General features: G+C 43.5%; 1 protein-coding gene across 1 annotated transcript in view; it reads left to right on the top strand.

Annotated features, from left to right (window-relative positions):
• The window catches only part of TMC2 (transmembrane channel like 2), a 64900-nt gene that overhangs the window by 36679 nt on the left and 10277 nt on the right, over positions 1 to 17944 (top strand). Inside the window, 7 exon segments of the mRNA XM_027078062.1 lie at positions 1039 to 1227; positions 2345 to 2524; positions 3968 to 4117; positions 6081 to 6209; positions 7890 to 7957; positions 8775 to 9014; positions 17747 to 17872. Of these exon segments, the coding sequence (XP_026933863.1) occupies positions 1039 to 1227; positions 2345 to 2524; positions 3968 to 4117; positions 6081 to 6209; positions 7890 to 7957; positions 8775 to 9014; positions 17747 to 17872 (1082 nt within the window).

Raw genomic sequence — 17944 nt, forward strand, 5'->3', positions numbered from 1 at the left:
AACCCATGTCCCCCGCATCGGCAGGCGGACTCTCAACCACTGCGCCACCAGGGAAGCCCTGCCTGTTTTTGTAAATAAGATTTTATTGCGACAAAGTCATGCTCATTTATTTATATATTATCTATAGATGCTTTCATGTTACAGAGACATAGTTGAATAGCTATGAGAGAGACCACGTGGCTTGCAAAACCAAAAATATTTGCTATCTGGTTTTCTAATAGAAAAAATCTTGGCCAGAACTTTTTAATTAAAAAAGCCAGCCCCCTGGGCTTCCCTGGTGGCGCAAGGGAATATAATTGACATACAGCACTGTATTAGTTTAAGGTGTACAGCATAATGCTTTGACTTACATACATCATGAAATTATTACCACAGTAAGTTTAGTGAACATCCATCATCTCGTATAGATACAAAATTAAAGAAATAGAAAAAAAAATTTTTTCCTTGTGATGAGAATTCCGGATTTACTCTAACAACTTTCATATATAACATACAGCAGTGTTAATTATATTTAACATGTACCTTACATCCCTAGTACTTATTTATCTTGTAACTAGAAGTTTGTATCTTTTGACTGCCTTCCTCCAGTTCTCCCTCCATCCACCCCATCCCACACCTCTGGTAACCACAAATCTGATCTCTTTTTCTATAAGTTTGTTTGTTTGTTTGTTGAGTACAATTGACTTACAACACTATGTTAGTTCCTGTTATACAGCAGAGTGATATTTCTCTACAATTCAAAATGACCACCATGGTAAGTCTAGTTATAATATGTCACCCTACAAAGATATTACATAGTCATTAATTATATTTCCCACTTTGTACATTTCATACTCGTGACATTTATTTTTCACCTGGAAGTTTGTACCTCTTAATCTCCCTCACCTATTCAAAATATATTTTCTTAAAGAAAAGAATTATCCATATACCACCCCCTCTGAATTCTTTCATTTCTGGAAATATAGAAAGTAGTAATCTCAAGGAACCCAACAACAGTGGTTTCTTGTTATTATTCACATCTCATTTTCACACATCAAGGAATCAATAGTGGATGAACAAGAGAGTAACAAAGAAGAAAATGTCCATCTGACAAGATTTCTCCGTGTCCTGGCCAACTTTCTCATCATCTGCTGTTTGTGTGGAAGTGGGTACCTCATTTACTTTGTGGTGAAACGATCCCAAGAATTCTCCAAAATGCAGAATGTCAGCTGGTATGAAAGAAATGAGGTGAGGAGGGCATCTCTGCTGAAGTGAATATTTCAGGAAAATACTGAAATTACCCTGGTTCCTATGCCATTCAGCTGAATTATTGAATTCTGGACTATTGGACTAATTTTAAAAAGTGAAATTACATCGCTTATAAATCAATTGTCTAGTAATGCATGGGTGTGATTCTGGGCTTCCTTTTCTGTTCCATTGGTCTATTTGTCTATTCTTGCACTAATAACACACTGATAAACTATGGCTTTATAGTATGTCTTGATATCTGACAGAGTGAGTTCTCTCATCAAGATCCACAATAACACACATTAAGGTTTTATTGCACTTGCATTGAATCCATAAATCTCTCCTGGGAATTTGACATCTGTGGTAGTTGGCAAAAATAGCTACAAATTCTTCCCATCCTTGTATCCACATTTTTTTGCAATGTGGTTTTCTAGTTCCTCCCATGAAGAGGTGAAATCTGTTTCCCCATCCCTTGCCTTAGTCAGTGAAACAGTAGCAGCAATGATACAAGCAGACTTGAAAAGTGCTTGTATTTTAGAACTTGCTCTCTTGGGAACCTGAGACCTCCACCATGTGAATGATGCCCAGCTAGCCTCCTAAATGATGAGCGGCACATGGCCCAATTATCTCATCACCTTAGGTGACAGCAAATCCACCACCAGATGTGTGAATGAAGCTGACCCCAAAGGCCACACCCTGCACCACATCCCTCTACTGTTGGTTCCGTTCTGTGATCTGAGTTTCTGGTCTTGCATGCTCCTGAGATGAGGAGATTCTTACCTAGCTCACAGCTTTTACAGAACACAAAGCACTGTCCCATATGTTAATTCATTTACTTCTCAAAGATAGTTTGCTATTTTTATCAATGCTAATAACAGCAATCGTGGTGACAACCAGTCACAGAGCAGTTAGGACCTGTGGAACATACACTGACTGCTCAGGGCTTGTTGGTGCCTTCGCCAGTGTCATAGAGCAAGTTGTGGAGACCCCGGGGCATTTCCAGAGGCAGAGGAGGGGGCAAAAAGGAGATGGAGATGCATGGCCCTGGGGGTGCAGAGATGGTGGAGAAGCAAGTGATATTGATGACAAAACTAACCCAGCTCTCCCAATTTCTCAGGTAGAAATTGTGATGTCCCTGCTTGGGATGTTTTGTCCCCCTCTGTTTGAAACCATTGCTGCCCTGGAGAATTACCACCCACGCATTGGACTGAAGTGGCAGCTGGGACGCATCTTTGCACTCTTCCTGGGAAACCTCTACACGTTTCTTTTGGCCCTGATGGATGACGTCCACCTGAAGGTAAAGACCACAAACATCCCCCCAATTCCTAGTGCCCACCAAATTTCTTTTTTAAATATAATAATTTCCTTGTGCATAATTTATATCAATTTAAAATTTTTTGGAAAGGTCAGAAAAGTAAAATGAAGAAAAATATCACCAGATTCCTATGACCCAATTGTTAACATTTTGCTTCAGTTCTTTACTGTCTTTTTCTTAGGCTTTTTCACATCATCTGCATGTCATTTGGTACCCTTAATATTTTATCTGCAGGCTTTTCCATATTGTTTCTTAGCTACCATAAATGTTTACCAGCCCAGTATGTGCCCACTGAGATGATAAGTCATGGTTGAGTTAACCTTTCATCACTGCTCACCAGGTGGATATAGCGTACCCACCAAGCCAGGCCCTGGGGGTACAGCAGAGAGTAAGACACGGTCCTGTTCCAGGGGAGACAGACTCATTCATCGAAGCATGCTGGGGCAGGTGCTTCAGTGGGAGCAAGCCCCGGGCAGTGTGGCAGTACACAGGAGGGGCTGCAAACCCCACCGTGGGGGATCTTAGCAGACCTTGGAAAAAGCAGAGGGAACAGCTCATGCACACAGGGAACTATGAGTTAGCTGAACAATAGAGTGGAGGGGAAGAAGTGAAAAGTGAAATTGGGGGAAGGGCCAGATTATGATGCTCCTCTTTCCCACACGTCCCTCCTCATGAACTTTTTCCTGAGGTTAACAGGAAGCTACTGGAAGTTTCTCAGCATGGAAGTGACTGGATCTGACCGTTGCCTACTCTCCATCTTCATTTCTTGCTTCCCTCCTACCCTAGTAAACTCCTTCACCCTCCTGAGCCTCACATTTCCTCCACGGGGCAAAATTCTCTCTTGCTTCTCTCTCCATCCTTCTCCCCGTGTTTGACTAGTTGACTAATCCTCCTGCGGTGTGGCTCAGATGTCACTGCCCCCAGGAAGGGCCCTGTTGTCTGATGTGGATTTCCTCAGTCCCCAAAGAAAATTTCCCACAGCTCTTATCACTCTGGTCTGTAATTGTCTGTTCATCTCTGTCACTTACTAGACAATGAACTTTCTGAGGAAAGCTCCGTTCACTCCTGTGTCACTCCTATTCACTCTTGTGTCACCATTGCCTTATAGGCCCAGAATAGACCCTGAATAAATTAATCTCAAAAGAACAATGAGTAACTGAATGGATGGACAAATGGATGAAGGGACAGATGACTAATAACAGAGAAGAAAACTTCCTGGAAAAGACCCAAGGACTTTAGCCAGTTGCCCCCCTCTCCTCTATAGATTGAAAGGCTGGGAGGGCATTTCTGGAGAGACCTGTTGAGGGGTAGGGCAGGGGCTAGATGGTAGGGTTGTGGCATATGCTGGCTCTATTTGTTGTTCCTGTAGAAACATTGGACCTTCCCTGGCTCCTTCCAACCCCACATCTCCATCTTCCATTCTAGCTTTCTAACGAAGAGACAATAAAGAACATCACTCACTGGACTCTGTTTCACTACTACAACTCCTCGGGTTGGAATGAGAGCGTCCCCCGGCCACCCCTACACCCTGCAGATGTGCCCCGGGGTTCTTGCTGGGAGACAGCTGTGGGCATTGTGAGTAGTTACGCTCTCCTGAAAAGATGATCCCTGTTCTCAGTTCTTCGTTGTCCCTTCTTGATGTTTCCATTTTTAAGCCACCAAAATGTCAAGCTAGCATTTCTTAGGAAAGTTCCACCTTTTCACATTATCTTTTTTTCAGTGTCCCAAACATTTCTCTCTGTGCTTCATCTAGCAGTCTAATACCACTTGGATTTATTTGGAGTTTTACTGCAGATTTCACTGAAAGCCTGAGGTTCTCCACCTGGAAATCATGAATACAACTCCTAAAAGTTGTATACAAGATTTTGTGTGTATATGCATCAGTGCATTTTTCTGTAAAGAGAATTAAAGATTTTCATTAGATTGTCAAAAATTAACAACGACCATTTCCCCTTATCCACTTTCACTACTGTTCCTGTAGCTTACACAGTGTGGACTTCAAAGGCTAGTGTTCTTTGCCTTCCTAGGCAGAAGCTTGAAGTATTCACAGGTAACACAGGGATCAGCTGCCTTCTCTTCCTCAACTCCATCTCTTTGCATGGGGTTTCTATTCACCTGCCACCCCTGAAGAATCCATGCCCATAGAGCATTGGACAACAGTGTTCTTAACGGAGGTTGATGAAGTCCCATAGAGGAGAGGATTATATCACACACTTCATCAAACACTGCCTACAAGTCCAACAGCAGATATTTTCCTGAGGCAGGGTTTCCTTTCCACGGGGTCCTGGGGGCTTTTTCTCCCTGCTTCCTTCACAGAAGGCTCAGACTCATGACTTCTCATCTCCTCCAGTCTAAATTCCCCCATTCTCTTCAAATCGTCCTCATCTTTAATATGTAGAGCAGCTCACATTTCTAAACCCATCACAGTGTGTAACAGAGAAAACCTTCAAGTCAGTGAAACCTACCCTCTTTAGAAGACAAAAGAGAGTTCGTTACCTATATGATTCCTTTGGAATATTCTGCTATAGAATTTCTCTTTTCCTTCCTCACATCTTGGAAGGCATCTCTCTTGCCCTCCTCCCTGAATGCCCATCACTGATTAAAACTTGTTTCCTTCTGAGTTTGTTGGTAATGATGGGTTTGAGGCATAATGTCCTGCTCACCTGTGTCCACCACCACCTTCACCCCAGGCCCCAGAGCATCACCTTGCATAGACGTGGAGACCTGATACAAGTCAGTTTGTGTTTTAATTAAGAGTAAGAGTCTGAATTCTTGTTAAGGAAAAACCCTGAAAACTCATCAGCTGTTCATCCAGCAAGCATTTATTAATCATCTTGGAAGATACAAAAATGAATAGAGCAGACCCTGTGTCCCCTGGGAACTCCAAGTCTATTAGATGTCTTAAAGATTGTGATGAAGTCGGGTAGATCTTTCCAACTTTTCAAAAAAAATTAATAAATTATATGTACTCTACACATCAAAGAAAACTTTGTTCCTTTGCTTTTGGCTCTTCTTCTATGTGCCTCTGTGAAAAACCTACATTATTTTCTCTACATACCCCCCAAAAAAAATCCAGTTAGCAGGGGGTGAAGAAAACCAGCAGCTGTCCCCAGGGACAGTGGTCAGATTCAGTCTTAGCTGCGGCAGCTGGCACTTCAGAGCAGATGGGGGAAGCAAGGAGTGAGCCTTCAGATCCTACATCTATGCAATAGTGCTGAAAACTACCAAATACTGGGTATTGCCAACTGCTAGGCAATTTGCATACATAATCACTAACTTTCCCAGTAACCCTGCAAGGTTAATGTATCAACTTCAAAAGGTTCAGAGACTATTCCAAAGCAATGAATTAGTAACTTGTAGAGCTGGAACCTATAGTAAGCATTTTTCAAAGCATGGGGTCTTTTATCTGCACGACCATTAATCAGAGGGTCACAGAGAAGAATAAGAGTGGGTGGGGGAGCGTTGGCATGCAGTCAGTTGGGAGAAGCAGGCATGGTCAAACCCTGACCATCCCCTTTCTCTATGTTCCTCCTCGCAGGAATTCATGAGGCTGACAGTGTCGGACATGCTGGTAACGTGTATCACCATCCTGCTGGGGGACTTCCTGCGGGCTTGCTTTGTCCGGTTCATGAACTACTGCTGGTGCTGGGACCTGGAGGCTGGATTTGTAGGTCACCACTTCATGGACATTGTGCAGAAAGGCGTTCCAATCATCCTTTCTGATACAGTCAGATGCATTCTGTGCATTTCTTTAGGTGCTTAATGACAGTCTCTACTCTGTGGAGTAGTATTTCATTTTTTCTAAGCAGGACATAAAATCCAGTAGATAAAAAGTATTTTTTGGTTTTTTTTTTTTTTTGCATTACGCGGGCCTCTCACTGTTGTGGCCTCTCCCGCTGCGGAGCACAGGCTCCGGACGCGCAGGCTCAGCGGCCATGGCTCACGGGCCCAGCCACTCCGGGGCATGTGGGTTCTTCCTGGACCGGGGCACGAACCCGTGTCCCCTGCATTGGCAGGCAGACTCTCAACCACTGCGCCACCCGGGAAGCCCTAAAAAGTATTTTTAATATTTTCAAATGTTAAATTTTAAATTCCCAAGATTTAACCCTCCTATATTTGGATTCTGCATGTTTCTTCCTTTAATCCACGCTCACCTGACTTTCCTTCTCTCTCTCCTCACTTTGTTTTCCTCCTTCTCTCATTCTTGTCACTTTTTATCTCCATTTCTGGAAGACAAATTGGGAAGCAGGTTTCAGGTGGCCTCACAAGGACACCGACTACTCCCTAATGCTCACACACTTTATGTTCTTTCAAACAGTTGACAAATTTCCAAAACTCTGAAAATCAGAGTCAGGTTGAAAATCTGCATCTGGCTGAGGTGGTTCCTTTCCATGAAAAAGAAGATGACAGTGGGGTTTCCTTGGTGGTGCAGTGGTTAAGAATCCGCCTACCAATGCAGGGGACACGGGTTCGATCTCTAGTCCGGGAAGATCCCACATACCATGGAGCAACTAAGCCCGTACATCACAACTACTGAGCCTGCGCTCTAGAGCCCGCGAGCCACAACTACTGATGCGTGTGCGCCTAGAGCCCATGCTCCATAACAAGAGAAGCCACCACAATGAGAAGCCCGTGCACCGCAACGAAGAGTAGCCCCTGCTCACCACAACTAGAGAGAAAGCCTACGTGCAGCAGCAAAGACCCAACGCAGCCAAAAATTCATTAATTAATTAATTTTAAAAAATGATGAGAAGGAGAAAAGAGAATTGGAGGATTTATTTATTTTGTTTTTAAAGCTTTCTTTACATTTGACTCCTCATTTAATTATTTGCATTTTGTTATTTGTTTGAGTTACTCCTTGCTTGGAATTTCAAGTTACATTTCTGATTAGAACATTGAAAAAATGTTCTCTTGGGGCCTCCCAAGAACACACTGTCAGCCTGCAGGCCATAAAAAGTAAAAATTCTCTCTCTGTTTTTTTTTTTTTTTTAGTTTGGCTATGCTGCACAGCTTGCGGGATCTTAATATCCCAACCAAGGATTGAACCCAGACCCCTGCAGTGGAAGTGTGGAGTCCTAACCAGTTCACTGCCATGGAATTCCCAAAAAATTCTCATTATTTTCATTGGAGAAGACACTGAAGAAAGTTTCAAGTTTGAGAACGTCAAAACTCTTTTTTAAAAGTTGAAAACATGTTAAAGAAATAGAAATCTGAATCTAAGGTTCCTCCCTGGTCACCAGAGCAGGCTCTTTGGGGTGGAGTGGCTTGGTCAGTTGACCGGTAGTGGGGTCTGGCTGACACGACCTAACAGACTTTCTCTCTCTCCTCTCTCTCTCTCTCCCTCCAGCCCTCATATGCTGAGTTTGATATTAGTGGAAATGTGCTTGGTTTGATCTTCAACCAAGGAATGATCTGGTGAGTTATCAATTTCCTCTAGTGATCACCTCATTTGGGGAGTCAAAAAGCGGGAATCCCAGGCTTTGCCTCCCAACCAGCTAGCGAGAGGCTAGACAAACCATCTGGCCTCTCGAGCTCCCTTCTTTCGCTTGAACAGGACTAGAGGAGAACCAGGACAATGTCTGGCCCACCCACTTGCTACCATATATGTAGAGAGGGGAGAGAAGAGCTAGGGAGAGAGAAGGAAAAAAGGAAGAGGAAGGAAAGAGGGAGGAGAGAGGGAAGAAGGAAAAAAGGAAAAAGTCGGGTGGGAAAGAAAGAAGAGAAGGAAAGGGAGGGAGGGAGAAGGAAGGGGAGGAAAGGAAAGAGAGGAGGGAGGGAGATAAATGAACTGAGGAACTTCCCTCTGAGAAGGAGTTAGAGGAGGCTGCCTGACTTCAGCCAAAGGCTTTCAAAGGCTCATAGCAAGCCAATATCCAATTCTTTTAAGTTAAGGACTTCAAATACTTTTCTGAGCAGCAGTGCTGTTTCATGGACACCATGGAGAAACAGACAAGAGGCCATGTAATTTGCTCCATGCCTGGCGGTGGGGCAGTGGTAAAATCCTGGCCAGAACCCAAGCCAGGAATGCTCAGAGAGTCCCTGTCCTGAGGAATGGATGGCTATGGCTTGGTGATAAATGTCCTGGTTAAATGGGAGGCCCCTTCCCTTGGGACCTACAGAGAAAGCAACAAGGCCTCCTGCCCCTAGCCCATCAGTCCCGTTTCCTTGTGTCGTCCTTCCCCGGCCTCTTCTGCTGTCGAGCCAACCAGGTGTGCGGTCTCTGCCCTTCCAGGATGGGCTCCTTCTATGCCCCAGGACTGGTGGGCATCAACGTGCTGCGCCTGCTGACCTCCATGTACTTCCAGTGCTGGGCAGTGATGAGCAGCAACGTCCCCCACGAACGCGTGTTCAAAGCCTCCCGATCCAACAACTTCTACATGGGCCTCTTGCTGCTGGTGCTTTTCCTCAGCCTCCTGCCGGTGGCCTACACCGTCATGTCCCTTCCACCCTCCTTTGACTGCGGGCCATTCAGGTGCACAGCCTCGGTTGCAGGAGGGCACCTCCTCTCCCAGGGCAGTCTGCTCAGAGATCTCAGGCTCAGAATTCCAGTTCTGGTGTCACGTCAGCCTGCGAAAGGTCATGGAGCTTTGGGAAAATCATTAATGCTGTTCAACAGAGCTTTCTGCAGGATGGAGGTGTTCTATGTCTGTGCCATCCAATATGGTAGCCACCATGTGGCTGTTGAGCCCTTGAAATGAGGACCAAGAATTGAATTTCTAATTTTATTTCATTTAAATTAATTTTAATTTAAATAACCACCAGTGGCTAATGGCTACCATATTGGACAGCACAGCTCTAACCTTTTAACATATGGATAACCTACTGCCCTGGATTACCTTGCCGTGGGATGAGTAACAGGGGGCATTCTGAAAATGAAATGACCGTACATTTACAAGTCCCATTCAAATGTGAAGCCGCTACTGAGACTCTTGACATGGTCCTCATGCTCTACAGAGCACTGTAGGCTCAAGGTATAAGCCAGACTAGTTTCAGAGACTGGACATTGTATATAAAGAGATAAACAATTATGTAAGGAGGTAGATGGAGAGAGAATGTGCATCTACTGCTCAATTTCCAAATGCGACACCCTCTGAAAACAAAGCCCTTTCTTTTCTGCATAAAAAGGGATTCTGTGGTTCAAGAGTTTGGGACATGCTGCCCCTTTTATCTGCCACCTCCTCGCTTAGAAATGCACAATGCACACTCCTTTATTCAAGGCTCTGAAGAAACGTGCAGTGAGAGACCGTGTGCAAGCCGGTGCTTCCGTCCCTGCTGACCACAGACCCTTGCTCCATGGAACACCATCTAGGGCAGGGAGGAGGGTGAGGCTAGTAAGGTGCCCACCTTGCACTTGCACAACCCCGAGGGCAGTACCTCCTTAAACTGTGCACCCCAGGGCCTCACCCGCCTCATTCCAGTCCCAACCCTGCCTACTAATGTGGATCAACACGCTTTGGGAAATGCTGAACTGACACTTCTCAGTTTATAACGGACTGACCTTGATAAAGCCCTGTGCTTGGTGCCCTACAGCAAGGGCTGTGGGAGCTCAGAGGAGTCGTTAGCAGGAGAGCTCACAGCAGAGTGTGATGGGGCTGAGCGGGGGTCCAGATAGAAGGAAAGGGGGGCTGGATCCAGAGTGGAGGACCATGCTGAGTGGCAGGAGGCCTGGGCACCAGGCTGAGGGAAAACCACATGGCAGAAGTGGCAGAAGCTTCTTTAGGCTTCTTCCTGAGCAATGTTTGGAGGGCTGGGCTCTGGGTGCAAAGGTTCAGCCGGTGCCCCTTTGCCCAGACCACCCACCTGTTCCAGGCAGGAGGCCAGTGAGTAGGCCCGTGTTGTGTCTGGCCCTCGCCACCTGCCCCACTCTTGCTTCATCTGCTCCCTGAGGCCCTGACAGCTGACACCCAGATAGCAGAGGAAGGGACCCACGAGTGGAGCCCAGGAGGACACGTGGCTGCCACCTCCTTCCTGTCACTCTTCTGATCAAAACCCACCAACAGGGCTTCCCTGGTGGCGCAGTGGTTGAGAGTCTGCCTGCCGATGCAGGGGACACGGGTTTATGTCCTGGTCCAGGAAGATCCCACATGCCGCGGAGCGACTGGGCCCGTGAGCCATGGCCACTGAGCCTGCGTGTCTGGAGCCTGTGCTCCGCAACAGGAGAGGCCACAACAGTGAGAGGCCCGCGTACAGAAAAACAAAACAAAAAAAACACCAACAGCGAGAACATTCATCCCTCAAGCATTTTCACAGCTGTCCTCTCACTTGCTTCTGAATTTTACTCAATGGTCACCTTTTCAGGCCTTCCCTGGAGACCCTAACTGAAGTCTCACACACACACACACACACACACACACAGACACAGACACAGACACACACACGCACATCTTGTCATTACTTCTGTTTATCACATCTCTTTACCAACATCTAGCATGCCATTCTTTTTGTTTTTTCATCTCGTTTGCTGTCCGTCTCCCCCACCAGACCATAAGCTCCATGCGGGTGTGATTTTTTTTTTCTTCCTTTCTCCCTGCTTTACACCCAGTGTCTAGGAGAAAATTTATGGTCAGTGCTTGAACCAGACCCTTTACCTGGGAGAAATTCACTTTTAGGGTTGGGACCAGATCCAGGCAGGCAAGATAAATGAGTGAGATGGGCAGCATTGTAGAGTGTATAGTTAAAAGTAAGGGTTGGTAAACTACATCCCATGGACCGAATCCAGACCACCTGTTTTTGTAAATAAAGTTTTATTAGGACACAACCTCACTCATTTGCTTACATATAATCTATGGCTGCTCTCTAACTACACCAGTAGAATTTGAGTAGTTCCAACAGAGGCCATCTGGCTCACAAAGCCTAAAATCTTTTTTGGAGAAAAATTGCCCCCGCTCCTGTTTTAGAGCATAGACTCTAGAGCTGGCTCTGTCGTTTGCCAGCTGGGTCATCTTGAGCAAGTTACACAGCAGATTCATTGCCTCTGAGATGGAAAATTTCACAAGCTTTGTTAATTTGTTCAGCTATGCCTTCTTCTCCTCTGTATATAGTTTGGCCATTATCAGTTGTAGCACATCACAGCAGATTCCACTTTATTTCAGTTGTTGCTGTGAGGGTTTAGTGTGCTGTTATCTGTAAAGTACTTGGAGGAGTGTGCTAATCCATAGTAGGGCATATATACGAATTTGTTAAGCTTGAGCCCTGCCTGAATTCGGGGTAGCTGGTACTCATAACAATGCTATGAGGTGGGAAGCATTATCTACACCAGGGATCAGCTAACTTTTTTCTTTTAGAACCTGATAGTACATATTTTAGGCTTTGAGGATCAAGAGACAAAATCAAGACTATTATGTATGTACTTATATAACAGGAGAGAAACAAATGCCCACAAAGTTTTTACTGGCAAAATTCAAAATATGATCATAATAATAGAGTATAATTTTTTGTAATACAGGACTACCAATGAGAAGAATGGAATTCTTTTGAGGGGAAGGAGGTGATATTTCACATAATAGAGGTTCAGAGTTACTATTCTGTATCATCAAAAATCAGTTGTCCTAAAAAAAAAAAAAAAAAAATCAGTTGTCCTGCCCAGATAGCCATCTTTGCTGCCAGATAAATTTTTGTGCCAGACATGGCAACACATCTACCACCATAGAAAAAAAATTTGCCATAAAGCTTTATTACTGCCAAGCCATCGGACTGCTGTGCAGTAGGGCAAGTCAGGATATTCAGTTTCTATTTCTGATAAAAATTCACAGATATGAAAATGATTAAGTCATGAGAGCAAATGAAGTTTACCATTGACACTATTGACTCAATTGTACATGATTCAAATATTTTCTACAAATTACTGATGAATAAGAAAATGAATAACCATAGTGTGCACACACTGAAATTTTCACAAGCTTTGTTAATTTGTTCAGCTATGCCTTCTTCTCCTCTGTATATAGTTTGACCATTATCAGTTGTAGCACATCATAGCAGCTTCCACTTCATTTCAGTTGTACTGAATTCCATTCCATTCAGTTGTACTAAATTAGTGTTTTCTCAATTTCTTTGAGAAAATTTCACCCATATATGTCCTGCACAGAATATTCATAGGAGTTAATTCTTCAGTCACTTCAGACTTGGCATTAACTCCTCAAATAACAACTAAGCAGTATCAGAAACATCTATTGACTCATTAAGAGCCAAAGAAAACCACCTGAGATCACTTGCCTTGTGTTTGAATGTCCTCAACTCTTCAAGCAACTGCTCTTGCTGGAAAATCTAAAAGTCTTAAGTATATTTTCTCTGAATACATTCCTTCAGCTCCTACAATTTAATTACTTCATCACTGGTAAATGAGGACCATGATTTTGGAAACTAGAGGAAAGGGTATCCTTGTTATATAGAGACAGAAAGCTTAGATAAACTATGTCCTTCAGTTGTATGGAAAGCTGAATTTGTAAACGATAAACTTCTATATTTAGCTGAGGATATTTCTTTTTTTTTCTTTTCTTTTCTTTTTTTTTTGGTTGCACTGCGTGGCATGTGGGATCTTAATTCCCCGACCAGGGGTCGAACCCACGCCCCCTACAGTGGAAGCACAGAGTCTTAACCACTAGACCGCCAGGGAAGTCCACAGCTGAGGATATTTCTTTTTTTTGAAGATCAATCTTAGTAAAAACTTTTTTCTCTGTTTTTTTTTAATTGAAGTATAGTTGATTTACAGTGTTTTGCTAATTTCTGCTGTACAGCAAAGTGATTTAGTTATGCACATATATACATTTTTTAATATTCTTTTCCATTATGGTTTTTTTCCAGGAGATTGGATATATTTCCCTGTGCTATACAGTAGGACCTTGTTGTTTATCCATCCCATATATAATAGTTTGCATCTACTAATCCCAAACTCCCAGTCCATCCCTCCCCCTCCCTCTCTCCCCCTTGGCAACCACAAGTCTGTTCTCTATATCTGTGAGTCTGTTTCTGTTTTGTAGATAAATTCATTTGTGCCATATTTTAGATTCCACATATAAGTGATATCATATGATATTTATCTTTCTCTTTCTGACTTACTTCACTTAATATGATAATCTCTGGTTGTATCCATGTTGCTGCAAATGTCATTGTTTTGTTCTTTTTAATGGATGAGGAATATTCCATTGTATATGTACCACATCTTCTTTATCCATTCATCTGTCGATGGACCTTTAGGTTGTTTCCATGTCTTGGCTATTGTGAATAGTGCTTCTATGAACATAGGGGTGCATGTATCTTTTTGAATTATAGTTTTGTCCAGGTATATGCCCAGGAGTGGGATTGCTGGATCATATGGTAGTTCTATTTTTAGTTTTTTAAGGTTCTCCGTAGTGGCTGTATCAATTTACATTCCCACCAACAGTGTAAGAGGTTCCCTTTTCTCCACACTCTCTCCAGCATTTGTTATTTGTAGACTTTTTAACGATGGCCATTCTGACCAGTGTTAGGTGGTACCTCACTGTAGTTTTGATTTGCATTTCTCTAATAATTGGTGATATTGAGCATCTTTTCATGTGCCTATTGGCCATTTGTATGTCTTTGGAGAAATGTCTGTTAAGATTTTCTGCCCATTTTTCAGTTGGGTTGTTTGTTTTGTTGTTGTTGAGTTATATGATCTGTTTGTATATTTTGGAGATTATAGCTGAGGATATTTCTAAGTAAAGTGTTGAAGGTGCAGCCTAGTTTCTTCTTGCTGTTTATACTAAAAATGTGAGAAGAAAGAGATAAATTGAGGAAAGAACTGATAAGCAAAAAGGAACCAGGACTTGATGATTTGGGAAATTCTCAGTCTGTGCAGTTTGCAGAAGACTCTAAAAACAGGTTCACTGTTAGGAAAGCATGCTCTAAGGAGAAAGCCAAGGAGGAGGCTGGACAACATTTTGCTAGTGCTTCTGAAGGATCTGAATATTCATTCACACAGATGATTCTTTTAAGCATGTAACTCGGATCCTCTCAACCATCTCAGCAGAAGCCAGAAATAGAAATGGAATTATCCAGGAAAGATCTGTGTAGGACCCTCTTGTGTAATGGACTGAATTCCCACAACATACATGGAAGCCCCACCAGGTATTTGAGATTGTTGTATGAGCAGTATCAGAGCTTGGACTGAAAGGGGCAGAGAAGAGACAAAATGAAGGAAAGCTGTTGGACTCCAAATATTCTATAGTCAGTAAACAGGCTGATCAAATCTACTCAGCTGAAACCTGTGCTACTCTTCAAGAAAAAGGAAGCATGACTCCGAGGCCAGAGTCTTGGGCCTGGAGGGCAGAGCTGCAGGCAGGCACAGAGGGTTGAGCCGAGAGAAAATCATTCTCAGGCCTTTGAAATCTAATGGAATTTGGCTGACTGGACTTCAAAATTACTGGGAACTGGTGATTCCTTTCTTCCTTCCATTTTCTTCCTTTTGGAATTGGAATATCTATAACTGTTATCCTATGGCTGACCCACCATTGTATTTTGGGAGTAAATAACTTGCTTTCTAGTTTCACAGCTCCACAGATAGAGAGAAATTTTGCCCCAAAATGGATCATACCCCAAGTCTCACCTACACCTGATTTAGATGAGATTTGGGACTTTTGAGTCCATGATATTTAGATGAGATTTTTGGACTCTGAGTTGATGCTGTAATAGGTTGAGACTTTGGGGCATGTAGGGATGGTGGTGAATATATTTTGCAGGTGGAATGAGTGTGAATGTTTGGAGGCCAGAGAGCAGACTGGTGGGCTGAATAATGGCTCCCAAAGATATCCAGGTCCTAATCCCTGGAACCTGTGGATGTTACCTTATACATCAAAATGGTCTTTGCTTATCTGATTAAGGATGTTGAGATGGGGAGATTATCTGAATTACCCAGATGGGCCCTAAATCACGTGTCCTTATTAGAGGGAGGCAAAGAGATATTTGACTATAGAAGAGCAGTAAGTGATGTGACCTTGAAAGCAGAAAGAGATTTGAAGATTCTATGCTGCTAGCTTTGAAGATAGAGGAAGGGACCCTGAGCCAAGGAATGCAGGGAATGAAGCTCTAAAAGTTGAGAAAAAGAAACAGATTCTTCCCTAGAGCCTCCCTCTGAAAGGAGAGCAGCCCTGCTGACACCTTGGTTTCAGTCCAGTGAAACCATTTCAGACCTTTTGCCCTCCAGAACTGTAAGAAAATAATTTGTATTGTTTTAAGCCTCCAGTGTGGTAATTGGTTACACAGTAGTCACTGAAAACTAATGCATCATCTAATACGTCATAATTCAATGACAAAATAATCCACATTCTATTGACTTAAGCATCACATTTGAAGTCCACTTTTCCTGTTTTTACAAAATGGTTATGTAGCAGTGATTAAAAAAATAATAGGGATTTCCTGGTGGTCCAGTGGTTAGGACTCTGCACTTTCACTGGCAAGGGTGCGGGTTCAATTCCTGATTGAGGAACTAAGATCCCGCAAGCTGCAGGGCACAGCCAAATACTACTACTAATGATAAATTAAATGTTATAATATGGTGATATGCATGGCACTTGAAATGCTGTCATGTTATAACTACATCATTGCAATTTGTAGTGTGCTGTGCAGCAGTACTAAGCATTGAGATGGCCACAGATGTTTGCTAACACAACTACTCATCTCTGCTATTATAGCACAAAAACAACCAGAGACTATACATAAATAAATGAACGTGGCCGTGTTCCAATAAAACATTTACAGACACTGAAGTTTGAATTTCATACTTCAATTTTTATGTGTCACAAAATATTATTCTTCTTTTGATATTTTTCCAGTTATTTAAAAATGTAAAAGCCATTCTTAGCCCACAGGCCTTATAAAAACAGGTAGCAAGCCAAATTTGGTCCATGGGCCATTGTTTGCTAACCCCTGATTGACACATAAGAGAAAAATGAAGCTTCTAGATGCAACATTTTGGAGGGCACTTATAATTTGACAGCCCCATACTCAATGTTTTATATGAATTCATGTCTATGTCCTCTAAACAATCTGAGACAAATGCTGTTATTATATTTATAATACCATATTGTATATACTATTTTATTATTGTACTATATTATACGGACGAGGAAATCAGGGCAGAGAAATTTTCAGTATCTTGCCCAAAGATATCAAACCTCTGCAGCATTAACCAATAGAACTTTCTATATGAGGGAAAAAAATCCACATCTGCTCCTCAAATATAGTAGCTATTAGTCACATGACTCCTTGAAATGTGTGACTAAGAAACTGAATTTTTAATTTAATTTTAATAACCACATTGAAAATTACAGCTCGGGCTTCCCTGGTGCCGCAGTGGTTGAGAGTCCACCTGCCGATGCAGGGGACACAGGTTCGTGCCCCGGTCCGGGAAGGTCCCACATGCCACGGAGCGGCTGGGCCCGTGAGCCATGGCCGCTGAGCCTGCGCGTCCGGAGCCTGTGCTCCTCTAAAAGAAAAGTACAGCTCTAGTGGGGAGAGTGAGGGTATGAATACAGGCAGAAAGTGAGTAAGTAAATTGTCCATGGTGTCCCACAGCTAATAAATGGAGGAGAGAGGATTTAAACCAGGAATTTCAAACCATAAATTCCTGTTCTTGGCACCAAAGCTACCAACCAAAAGCCAGGAGCAGACAGTAATCTCTGGGCAGGTATTTGTAGAAGGCAGTCTGCATAATGGTTCTTAGGTATTTGAAGAAAATCAAAATCACTGTTGTGAACAGTCCAAGAGCCTGCCCTAGGCAATACTGGAATTCTCATCTGAAGACTAATTGTAGGTATTTTTGAGTCACCATGAGGCTGTCCATCACATCAGTATCTGGAGAGCTGCCTCCAGGCCCAGGGACCCAGAGGAAGCTCCATGTTGGTCTCATAGCTACATCACAGGCCATTTTCTCCCATGAGAGTATAGGAGAAAACCCATTTTCATCTTGCCGAGGAAGGTACCAGGCACAGGAGACCGAGGTAGTTTGAGAGGTTGTGAGGCCCCGAGGACTTGAAGCTGGGGAGCCAGGGTGCTGAGGCAGCTCTAAGCCCTCGCCTACAGGGCAGCCCCACGTGGGGGCTTTTTCCACTGCAGTCCCTGTGGAGAAGAGCTCTGTTCTTCCAGGAGAGTAGTCGTGAGTGGCAGCCTGGACCCTCCAGGGTATGGACACAGTTGTTTATGCCGTATGAACTTCACAGCACGCTATAATGTATTCTCTCCTCTTTCCAGTGGGAAAAACAGAATGTATGACGTCATCCAAGAGACGGTCGAAAACGATTTCCCAACCTTCCTGGGCAAGATTTTTGCTTTCCTCGCCAATCCAGGCCTGATCATTCCAGCCATCCTGCTGATGTTGTAAGTTAGCCAGGGGCCGTGGCTCTGCCTCGTGGAAACCTCCCCGAGACTTCCTTGGCAGGTCCTTCTTTC

This window comes from Aethalodelphis obliquidens, unplaced genomic scaffold, assembly GCF_003676395.1.
Source record: "Aethalodelphis obliquidens isolate GAN/ISIS:26980383/991018 unplaced genomic scaffold, ASM367639v1 scaffold42, whole genome shotgun sequence".
Taxonomy (NCBI): domain Eukaryota; kingdom Metazoa; phylum Chordata; class Mammalia; order Artiodactyla; family Delphinidae; genus Aethalodelphis; species Aethalodelphis obliquidens.